The sequence below is a fragment of the Rutilus rutilus genome, assembly GCF_951802725.1.
Source record: "Rutilus rutilus genome assembly, chromosome: 12".
In the NCBI taxonomy this organism is placed as follows: domain Eukaryota; kingdom Metazoa; phylum Chordata; class Actinopteri; order Cypriniformes; family Leuciscidae; genus Rutilus; species Rutilus rutilus.
Genome location: NC_140217.1, coordinates 40,362,808 through 40,375,307, shown reverse-complemented (window position 1 = coordinate 40,375,307; position 12,500 = coordinate 40,362,808). Strand labels below are relative to the sequence as shown.

The 12,500-nt window shown below is 38.1% G+C and overlaps 1 protein-coding gene across 2 annotated transcripts in view; it reads left to right on the top strand.

Moving 5' to 3' along the window:
* Positions 1-12,500, top strand: part of kif5ab (kinesin family member 5A, b) — a 45,692-nt gene that overhangs the window by 18,737 nt on the left and 14,455 nt on the right. For both annotated transcript variants that reach the window (XM_084425698.1, XM_084425699.1), the window contains exons 8-15: positions 1,174-1,298; positions 2,281-2,385; positions 3,461-3,609; positions 4,091-4,239; positions 5,363-5,514; positions 6,888-6,956; positions 8,270-8,476; positions 10,994-11,140. In XM_084425698.1, the coding sequence (XP_084281824.1) occupies positions 1,174-1,298; positions 2,281-2,385; positions 3,461-3,609; positions 4,091-4,239; positions 5,363-5,514; positions 6,888-6,956; positions 8,270-8,476; positions 10,994-11,140 (1,103 nt within the window). The remainder of the gene's footprint in view (positions 1-1,173; positions 1,299-2,280; positions 2,386-3,460; positions 3,610-4,090; positions 4,240-5,362; positions 5,515-6,887; positions 6,957-8,269; positions 8,477-10,993; positions 11,141-12,500) is intronic.

Below are 12,500 nucleotides of genomic sequence, written 5' to 3'. Positions count from 1 at the left end.
TGTGTGTGTGTGTGTGTGTGTGTGTGTGTGTGTGTGTGTTGTTATCTCAGAATAAACCCCCGACAGGATGATGACGACCCTGACGCGAGGGGTCTTGCATCAGCCTGAAGGGGTTTATTCTGAGAACGAACACACACACACACACACACACACACACACACACACACCCCTGAAGGGGTTTATTCTTAACAACCGGCTGGATGTACATTTTCACGCTTATTACACGAATACTTGCCACATAAGTAAATAATTAGACACAAAATATTGATCTGAGTTGAAATATTTTATTCGCTCTTTAAACGCAAAGCTTCCGCGGAGAGAGCAGTTTCAGCGGCGAGTTCAAACTAAATGGACATTTAAGAGATACGGTATACAGTCATAACACTTATTACACAGCATTTCACCACATAAATAATTATGGGGATAAGAGATATTGATTTCAGATTAAATTGTTTTAAAATCATTCCTGTTTGTATCTCATAATCCAACAGTGTACAAAATACAAAATGGCCGCCGCTGCGTTTGTATGAAACGAGAGAGAGCGAGTCCACGATACTGGATGGCATAATTAAATAACTGTACACAAAATACTGATTCGACTGAGTTTTAATACTTTATTAGCTCACTAAACGCCTAGCGCTGCTGACTACAGCTTTCCTGTAGCTCAAACAGTGGAGCGTTGGCGCTTGCAACGCCAAGGTCATGGGTTCGATTCCCAGGGAAAACAAGAACTGATAAGAATGTAATTGTGTACTGTGAAATGCAATGCAAGTCGCTTTGGATAAAAGCATCTGCCAAATGCATAAATGTAAATGTAGTAACCCGGATGAGCCTGTGTTTGTTATCTGGGAATAACATACAGCTGGATGGCGCTATTGACCAATCAGAATCAAGTATTCCACAGAGCCGTGTAATAAGTAACATTAATAGAATAGAATGTTCGTTCAAAATGATCTGGTCCACAGAAACGTTGCTTATACATCATTCATGGAACACTTGAAAATGTAACATTATTTTAAATGTAACTACTTGTTTCAGAACATTCAAAAGTAACATTCCCATAATGTTTGAAGAATGATCAAATGGAATGTTCCCTAAACGTTCAAGAAAAAAACAGATGTTTTGAACATTGAAGACATGTTTTTTTGTGACTGGTGTGATGTTGTGTGTCAGATATGAATGAACACAGTTCCAGGAGTCACAGCATATTCCTCATCAGCATCAAACAGGAGCACGTGGAGACGGAGCAGAAACTCTGTGGGAAACTCTACCTGGTGGATCTGGCCGGCAGCGAGAAGGTGCTTGCGTAGCCTCATGAGAGTGTGTGTCCTCCTGCAGGACAGAAATACATCTCATTAATGTCTCAAACGTTACTGCTAGAGCGAGATTAAATGGAGAAAAAGATTGCGTTAATCCCACATGTGTCGCTCTGCTAGAGTTTCAGAAGAGATCTCAACGTGACCTCAATCATTTTTCTCATCAAATAATCTGAGCTCTTACTGGACAACTAGTGAGTCTTTATTCCTCCTGAGAACTTTTAGGAGAAACATCTGAGAACACTGTGAAATAAAAAAACACTGTTTATACTTGCACGTGTTTAACATGCACTGAAAAAATCTGGTGTAGAAACAATTTTCACTTAGAAAATTCCTAGTAAATTTCACAATTAATCACAAAGAAACGACGAGTAACACATTGAATTAAACATGACATTTTGAAGTAGAAAGATTGAAATAGTATTTTTTGTTGTAAAAACATACTCTAATAATCTTTGATTTTTTTACAACTTTGAAAAATATTTTTTTGTGTATTATTCCCTTATTCAAATTCTCTTGAATAATTATATTATATATATATATATATAAGTCTCTTCTGCTCATCAAGGCTGCATTTATTTGATCAAAAATACTGTAAAAATTTTAAAAATATTATTACAATCATCTGTTTTCTATTTTAATATATTTTAAACTAATTTATTCCTGTGATCAAAGCTGAATTTTCAGCATCATTACTCCAGTCTTCAGTGTCACATGATCCTTCACAAATCATTCTAATATGATGATTTGATGCTTATGGTTATTATCAATGTTGTTTCTTCATATTTTTATGGAAACTGTGATACATTTTATTCGTCAGGATTCTTTGATGAATAGAAAGTTCAAAAGAACAGCATTTATTTGAAATTTACTGTCATTACTTTTAATGCAGCCCTACTGAATAAAAACGATTCATTTCTTCATACTGACCCCAGACATTTGAAGTGTAGTGTTATTTTTCCAGGTGAGTAAGACGGGAGCGGAGGGATCGGTCCTGGATGAAGCCAAGAACATCAACAAGTCTCTGTCAGCGCTGGGAAACGTCATCTCAGCTCTGGCCGAAGGCACCGTGAGTCTCAGCATCTGCATATCAAACCAATGCCTTACGCTTCCCTTCAGAGGAACAGATCCATGGAAAGCCTTAAAGGGGAAATATCATGAATATCTGACTTTTCCCGTGTTTAAGTGCTATTATCGAGTCCCTGTTGCATCCTCCAACCCAGAAAACATGAAAAGTGAAACCCAGTAACTGTGTTCTGGTGAGCCTTTCTCTGCAAGCATGTCAAAAAATAAGCCAATCAGATTTCGCTCTCCTTCTGACGTATGAAGAGGATCTTATTATAATATTACCGGCCCTAAATCTGCACGTTTACACACACCAGCCGACATTTGGTTTCACAAGCGACAACAGTGTAGCTATCACCAGATCAAGCTCAGTCTTTTAAGATTGAACATTAGTCTGGAGAGTCTGCTCTGTATTTTCTTCTGCACAAGAGGCGTGATCAACGGGCGCAGTTCAAATGACTCTGTACACAATTGGATAGTCCTTCAACCAATCAGACCAACGATCCGGGTGACGTATTTTGTAGAGCGACGCGAAAACTCCAGGCAGGAAAAAAAAACATGAAAGTGAGTGGTGTTTACACCCACTCGAGCCATTTGTTTGCTAAACTAAAGAAGCCATTGAGCATCGTCGAGAGGTTAAAAGGAATTGGATTGGATTAAACCCACCAATAGCGCGCCAGTTTGTGATTGGTCCCCGCAGATTTAACGGAAGCAGGATAGAAGAATGTACAGGTGTCCAGCCTGAGCTCCAGGGCGAAATCAAATCTCCGGCAGATCGGGCTGGGTTTACCCAGTCTAACAACAGTGACCAGTTCTAACGCAAAGGCAAAAGTTCGAGCAAAGCATGCCATCTCTAGCTCATTTGCATTTAAAGGGACACACACACAAAAACGGCACGTTTTTGCTCATACCCAAAAAGGGCCAAATTTGACCAGCTGTAATAAATGATTATATTTTGAGCTGAAATTTCACAGACACACTCTGGGGACACCATAAATTTATATCACATCTTGTGAAAAGGGGCATAATATGTCAGCTTTAACCCATTTAAACTCAGTAAGTTCTCTCTGTCGGTGCAGAAGACTCACGTGCCGTACCGGGACAGTAAGATGACGCGGATCCTGCAGGATTCTCTGGGCGGAAACTGCAGAACCACCATGTTCATCTGCTGCTCCCCTTCAGCCTTCAACGACGCCGAGACCAAATCCACTCTGATGTTCGGACAACGGTAACACACACTCTAAAAACACTGGGTTAAAATATTACAATTCGGGTTGTTTTCAACCCAAGGGCTGGGTAAATATAGGACAGAACACAATTTGGGTTAATTTTACCCAACAAATTGGGTTGTTTATTTAACCCAGGATAATGGGTTGATTTAACCCATTTTTACACAAAAATATACACAAACCTGTATTTTAACGAAGACACGCACCAATTTGATGGAGCTGCACTGCTCTCTCCACTAGAGGTCGCAAAAAGCCAGCGATAAATAACTCAACCCCTGGGTTGTTATATCTGACCCAGGATCTGGGTTACACAAAAACTGAAAAAATAACCCCAAAAATTGACCTAAAAGGCTCAACCCAGGATTAGGGTAGAATAAATAACCCAAGATTTTTTAGAGTGCAGCAAACACACACAGAACCCAGTCGAACCGATGCATGCAAATACATCACTCACACACACTCACACTCCATCTCTCTCAGCGCAAAGACCATCAGGAACACGGCGTCGGTGAACCTGGAGCTGACAGCAGAACAGTGGAAGAGGAAATATGAGAAAGAGAAGGAGAAGAACAAGAACCTGAAGGAGAACATCCAGAGGCTGGAGGCGGAGCTTAACCGCGGGCGTGACGGTGAGAACACACACACACACACACACACACACACACACGCCTGATTTCTCTATGAGACCGTGATTGATTTGGACTGGTAACATGGTGGTGTATTCATCAGACATATTTATCATAGTAATGCATGGGGTTTGATAAAATCATAGTTTTAAATAAGTAAAAATAATTGTAAAAAAATATATTTAAAAAGTCTATTTATTTGATATTTACAATACTGGCGTGACTAAATATAAAGACTAAGTACATTTTGTTACAAACAAAAAAATGCAGACATGCACCATGGTAAAATCAGTTTTAAATAAATAAATGCAAACATTTAAATATTTGTTTGATCATATTGATATATTTTAATAAAATTAAATAAATTAATCGTACGTTTAATGTGGTAAAATCTGTTTTAAATATTTAAAAATATATATATTTTATTTAAATATTTGTTTGATCATGATTTATTTTAAAATAATTGTAATATAAATAATTAAATAATAAATTAATAATTTATTTTAATTGAATTAAACTAAATAAATACATTTTAATAGATAAAAAAAAGATTATTGAAGCATGTTTTACATGCAAATACTATTTCAGTTTTTTACTTCAAAATTTCATGTTTAATTTAATGTGTTACTTGCCGTTTCTTTGTTATTATTTACTTGCAATTTGGATATCGTTTTAAAGTAAATCACAATATTTTTTTCAGTCTATTGGAGAATATTGCCAAAGTTTGCTTACTTTGTAATGATTTTAAATAAGACACAGCAATTTGATTTTTTCTTTGGACATTTACCGTGGCAGTACCATGGTACTCTTGGAAGTACCTTAGAGTATCATGTAAATACCTGACATTCATTCACTAAAGCATCTGCTAAATGAGTAAATGTTAACCGTTTATTAGTATGTACCATGGTACCATCCCAGTAATGAGAAAAAAGTACGAGAAAAAAGTATTAAAATGTACCAGTGTACTTCCACATTAGAAGTAAGTAGTGTAAGGTTTACTAAAGTAAAACTAGTGAAATGAAGACAGAATGACTGAATGTTTCTAAAAGCTTAAGAGGAGGATCCTGTAAAGATGTATTATAATTTGACTGTAGTACGAGTACATAATGGTGTGATTGTGCTTCAGGGGAGTGTGTGTCAGCGCTGGATCTCATGGCTGAGGAGTCTGATGTCAGTGAAGACAACCAGAGCATCAGTGTGTGTGTGTTAATCCCAGAGGAACACAAGCTCAAATATGAGGAAGAGATACGCAAACTCTACAAACAACTGGACGACAAGGTGCGAGCAGAACACACAAACAATCTCTCAGACACACAATCTCACAGACACACAAACTCACAGACACACAAACACTCACAGACACACAAACACTCACAGACACACAATCTCACAGACACAAACTCACAGACACATAATCTTACAGACACACAAACTCATAATCTCACAGACACACAAACTCACATACACACAAACACTCACAGACACACAAACACTCACAGACACACAATCTCACAGACACAAACTCACAGACACATAATCTTACAGACACACAAACTCATAATCTCACAGACACAAACTCACAGACACACAAACACTCACAGACACACAATCTCACAGACACAAACTCACAGACACATAATCTTACAGACACACAAACTCATAATCTCACAGACACAAACTCACAGACACATAATCTTACAGACACACAAACTCATAATCTCACAGACACAAACTCACAGACACACAAACACTCACAGACACACAATCTCACAGACACAAACTCACAGACACATAATCTTACAGACACACAAACTCATAATCTCACAGACACAAACTCACAGACACACAATCTCACAGACACACAATCTCTCAGACACACAATCTCACAGACACACAAACTCACAGACACACAAAACACTCACAGACACAAAATCTCACAGACACAAACTCACAGACACACAATCTCACAGACACAAACTCACAGACACATAATCTTACAGACACACAAACTCATAATCTCACAGACACAAACTCACAGACACACAATCTCACAGACACACAAACTCACAGACACACAAACACTCACAGACACACAATCTCACAGACACAAACTCACAGACACATAATCTTACAGACACACAAACTCATAATCTCACAGACACACAAACACTCACAGACACACAATCTCACAGACACAAACTCACAGACACACAATCTCACAGACACAAACTCACAGACACATAATCTTACAGACACACAAACTCACAAACTCAGACAAATAAAAATACACTCACAGACACACAAACACACAATCTCACAGAGACACAATTTCACAAACACACAATTTCACAAACACACAGTCTCACAGACACACAAACACAGACACAGACACAAACTCAGACAAATAAAAATACACTTACAGACACACAAACAAACTTACAGACACAAATTCACAAACTCACAGACACACAAACTCAAACTCACAAACACACAGACTCACAGACACACAAACTCACAAACACGCAAACTCACAAACAAAAAGCATGCAAACTCACAAACACACACACAAAAAAACACACAAACTCCCACAGCCTGTTGTCAATGCATGGAAAAATTGGCTCTCTGACTGTTTTTTTCTCTCTCTCTGACAGGATGATGAGATTAATTTACAGTGTCAGCTGGTGGAAAAACTGAAGGAGCAAATGCTGGATCAAGAAGAGGTTAAAAACATTTGCTGAATTCAAAATTGCTATTACTGTCACATCGTTATATGGCAAAAATAGAGCAGCATTCAGCCACTGTTTGCACTGCAATACTGGCATTCTGTACATAATATACTGCATACTGTGGATACACTTTATTTCGATAGTCTACTTTAGATATTCTACTAACTAGAAGTAACTTTGCAACTACATGTCAACTAGCAGAGTATTAGTAGACTCTCTGCTTAATATCTGCTGACACTTTATTATGATGCTCCCCAAAATACATTATACTGACTATTGCTGCGTCCCCATCCGCCTACTTATACTATGCCCTGTTTTTGTGAAGAAAAATACATACTTTTGAGTCTGTAGCAGAATAATTGGCAAGCTTTGGGACAAAATACTTCGTCACAATTGCATAAATAATAGTATTTAGTATGTGGATGTTATGTTCAGAGAACATTCAAAAGTAACAATCAGAGAACATTCAAAATTAACAATCAGATAACATTCAAAAGTAAAGATCAGAGAACATTCAAAAGTAAAGATCAGAGAACATTCAAAAGTAAAGATCAGAGAACATTCGAAAGTAACGTTCAGAGAACATTCAAAAGTAACGTTCAGAGTAACGTTCAGAGAACATTCAAAAGTAGCGTTCAGAGAACATTCAAAATTAACGTTCAGCGAACATTCAAAAGTAACGCTCAGAGAACATTCGAAAGTAACGTTCAGATAACATTCAAAAGTAACGTTCAGAGAACATTCGAAAGTAACGTTCAGATAACATTCAAAAGTAACGTTCAGAGAACATTCGAAAGTAACGTTCAGATAACATTCGAAAGTAACGTTCAGAGAACATTCAAAAGTAACAATCAGAGAACATTAGCAAAACATTTTTTGTTAGCAGAGCAGAACGAGTGTTCTATTAATGTTACTGGAAGAACCTTGCCAGAACGTTATCCAAAGCTCTGAGAACGTTCCCTGTTAGCTGAGCTGGGATATTTCCAAAATGCCCTCTGCATAAAGATGTGAATCATAAAGATAAAACAGCATAGAGGATGATTTCAGTCTTGTGTAAAATAGGTCAGCAGAAAAAACTGTCTTTTCTTGCTGTGTGTGTGTGTGTGTGTGTTCATATGTGTGTGTGTGTGTGTGCGTGTGTTCATGTGTGTGTGTGTGTGTGTGTGTGTGTTCATGTGTGTGTGTGTGTGTGTCTGTGTGTGTGCGCGTGTGTGTGTGTCTGTGCGTGTGTCTGTGTGTGTGTGTGTGTGTGTTCGTGTGTGTGTGTGTGTGTGTGTGTGTGTGTGTGTGTGTGTGTGTGTGTGCAGCTGCTGGCCTCGTCGCGTGGGGACCATGAGCGTGTGCAGTGTGAGCTAACACGACTGCAGGCTGAGAGTGAGAGTTCGAAGGCCGAGGTGAAGGAGGTTCTGCAGGCGCTGGAGGAACTCGCTCTGAACTACGACATGAAGATTGAGGAGAACGAAGACATGAGCCTTCAGAACCGACAACTCACAGAGGAGCTGTCGCACAAAACCGTACGACAAACACTGCAAACACAATCTCTTAAAACTAATCTCTTAAGGCCCATTCACACTAAGGGGCCCTATTTTAACGATCTAAGCGCATGGACTAAAGCGCTTAGACTTAGCAAGCGCACTTAGGTCGTATCCGAATCCACTTTTGCTAGTTTAACGATGGGGAAAATGGTCGGCGCTCCCGGTGCATGGTCTAAAAGGGTCGTCCCTTTTCTCTTAATGAGTAATGGGTGTGTTTTATCTCTGTTCTCTTAATGAGTAATGGGTGTGTTTTATCTCTATTCTCTTAATGAGTAATGGGTGTGTTTTATCTCTATTCTCTTAATGAGTAATGGGTGTGTTTTATCTCTATTCTCTTAATGAGTAATGGGTGTGTTTTGTGCGTAACGTGAAATAAACCAATCAGAATCTCGTCTCCCATTCCCTTTAAAAGCCAGTTGCGCTCGCGCCATGGCTGATTCGCTATTTTCATTTACACAAAAACTGAACGCTTCTCTAGTGAGGAAACGGTTCTGCTTGTGTGCGAAGATCTACGGGACAAGCCAGATTCTCCATATCTTTATGTACACAATAATAATCTTTTACATTGTAATCATTTTATTTAATATTTAGCATGTGTGTGTGCCCTGTGTGTGTAATAAGCAGAGTGTTTGCGCGTTGTGGACCCGCTTATAGGCGCATATTACTAACATGCTTTTTAAATAAATAAAAAAATATGGCGTCATTGACTTTTTTCAACCAGGTTTCAGTTGGTCAATGGCTCAGTCTATTTCAGTTCCTCAAAATAGCAATGCGCATGAACACACACTGAACACACACTCATTCTCAGACCAGCAGCCCATGGGCCACAGATGGGCACAAATACATTTGCTATTTAAACAACGTGACGCAGGACGTGAAAATGAAAACACACTTTCCTGCCGCTGCATTGTGCCGGTTGTGTGATAGGGCCCTAAAAACGATAACTACAGTATATTAGCGTCCACACCAGCAGACTGCAGTTTGTCGCCTGTCGCTTTAAATGCTCGAGCTCTTAAAACAGGATGGATTCTGATTGGCTGTCATTCTGAACGTGATTCCAACGATATTGTTTCTCTGTGCCTTTATTGTTATAGTTGTGATGTGGACTTTGATATTCTTTTATATTTAGAGCGATCTTTATCGTTATCATTACAGTTGTCAGTGTGAACGGGCCTTTAATCAGTATTGAAAACAAGTCTTGTTTTCTTGCAAAATTATCTAATCATAAAATTCTCAATACTCTTGCCTGTTTCTCAAATACACACTACCATTCAAAAGTTTGGGATTAAAAAAAAGAAATGAATACTTTTATTCAGCAAGGATGAATTAAATTGATCAAAAGTGACATTTATAATGTTACAAAATATTCTATTTCAAATAAATGCTGTTATTTTGAACTTTTAAAATCATTTGAAAAAATTTACAGTTTCCACAAAAAATATGAAACTGTTTTCAACACTGATAATGATCATAAATGTTTCTTGAGCATCAAATCATCATATTAGAGTGATTTCTGAAGGATCATGTGACACTGAAGACTGGAGTAATGATGCTGAACATTCAGCTTTGATCACAGGAATAAATTACACTTTACTGTATATTCACATAGAAAACAGATGATTTACATTGGAATAATATTTCACAATTTTTACTGTATTTTTGATCAAATAAACACAGCCTTGGTGAGCAGAACCTACCCATAACACACACACACACACACACACACACACACACACACACACACACACGCACACTAACCCGACCCCTAAACCTACCCATCACACACACACACACACACACACACACACACTAACCCGACCCCTAAACCTACCCATAACACACACACACACACACACACACACACACACACTAACCCGACCCCTAAACCTACCCATCTCACACACACACACACACACACACACACACACTAACCCGACCCCTAAACCTACCTATAACACACACACACTAACCCGACCCCTAAACCTACCCATCACACACACACACACACACACACACTAACCCGACCCCTAAACCTACCCATAACACACACACACACACACACTAACCCGACCCCTAAACCTACCCATCTCACGCACACACACACACACTAACCCGACCCCTAAACCTACCTATAACACACACACACTAACCCGACCCCTAAACCTACCCATCACACACACACACACAAACCCGACCACTAAACCTACCCATCACACACACACACACACACACACACACAAACTCGACCCCTAAACCTACCCATCACACACACACACACACACACACACACACACACACACACACACACACACTAACCCGACCCCTAAACCTACCCATCACACACACACACACACACTAACCCGACCCCTAAACCTGCCAATCACACACACACACACACACACACACACACACTAACCCGACCCCTAAACTTTCCATCACACACACACACACGGTGAATGTTTATATTTCGGATGTAATTCTCTGTTTTCCTCTCAGTCGGATCTCATGTGTTTGGAGGCGGAGTTTTCTCGGCTACAGGAAGTGAGCGTCCAGCACAGGAAACGCATCACTGAGGTGTTGAACACCCTCATGAAGGATCTCAACGACTTCAGCCTCATACTGGGAGACGGTGACCTCAGACTGGTGAGCGAGTGTGTGAACCAACGCATGAGGTTTTCTGAGTTAAAGGTGCAGTGTGTAAGTTTTAGCGGCATCTAGTGGTGAGGTTGCGAATTGCAACGAACAGAAGTTACGGTGGCCAACAGGAAGTGATGTCGTCGTCTGAGACAGCAGAAAGTAGCCAGTTATACAATGAAGTTTCTTTACAAAGATAAATTAAGAAATTAGTTTTACTTAATTATTCAGTAAAACGATATGTTATTGCGAATATTATTGTTACTTGTTCATCATTGTGTCAGTGTTTTATTCGCTGTCTTTAGTTCACTTCTTTACACGAAGAACAACATAGTGACGAAACGCGTTTGTCCGTTCAGGGCCACCGTAGAAACGTGGATGTAAGCGGACCCACGGTGTGTGTAGAGAGAAATGCCTCATTCTAAGCTAAAAAAACACATAACGGTTCATTATGTAAGCTCTTTATACACCATGAAAACATAGTTATGATATTACATTTCTGTCAACAGATCCTCCTAAATATTACACACTGCACCTTTAACACACCATTTATGTCTGAAACTGGAACGCTGGAAGAGTTTGCATCTGATTTGCTTTTTCTAACTCATTTAAATTCATTTCTATTATTGGCATGACAAAACGGTATATTTGTATTACCAAAGTTGGGCAAAAGAAAAATTACTTTACTGCAAATGTAATAAACATAGAATTTACAGGATAAAATACAAAAAAACTATATATTTTATAAAAATTTAAAAATACATTCACTACCAGTCAAAAGTTTTTGCTTGGTAAGATTTTTTATGTTTTTAAAAGAAGTCTCTTCTGCTCACCAAGGCTGCATTTATTTGATTAAAAATACAAAAAAAAAACAATAACATTTTTAATATATAAAGAGTAATATATTTTACAAAATATTCTATTTCAGATAAATGCTGTTCTGAAATTCTGAAATATTATTCCAATGTAAATCAGCTGTTTTCTATGTGAATATATAGTAAAGTGTAATTTATTGCTGTTATCAAAGCTGAAGTTTCAGCATCATTAATTTGAAAAAACAGCAATTCTTTCAGGATTCTGTGATGAATAGGAAGTTCAAAAGAACAGCATTTATCTGAAATAGAAAATTTTGTAAAGTATATTACTCTTTATATATAAAAAATATTATTTTATTTTTTATTTGTATTTTTAATCAAATAAATGCAGCCTTGGTGAGCAGAAGAGACTTCTTTTAAAAACATTAAAAATCTTACCAAGCAAAAACTTTTGACTGGTAGTGTATAAAAACATAAAAAAGAAAGAAATAAAAGATCAGGAATTTTTTTAATTTTTTTAATTTTATAAAAATGCAAAAATACATAAAGATAAT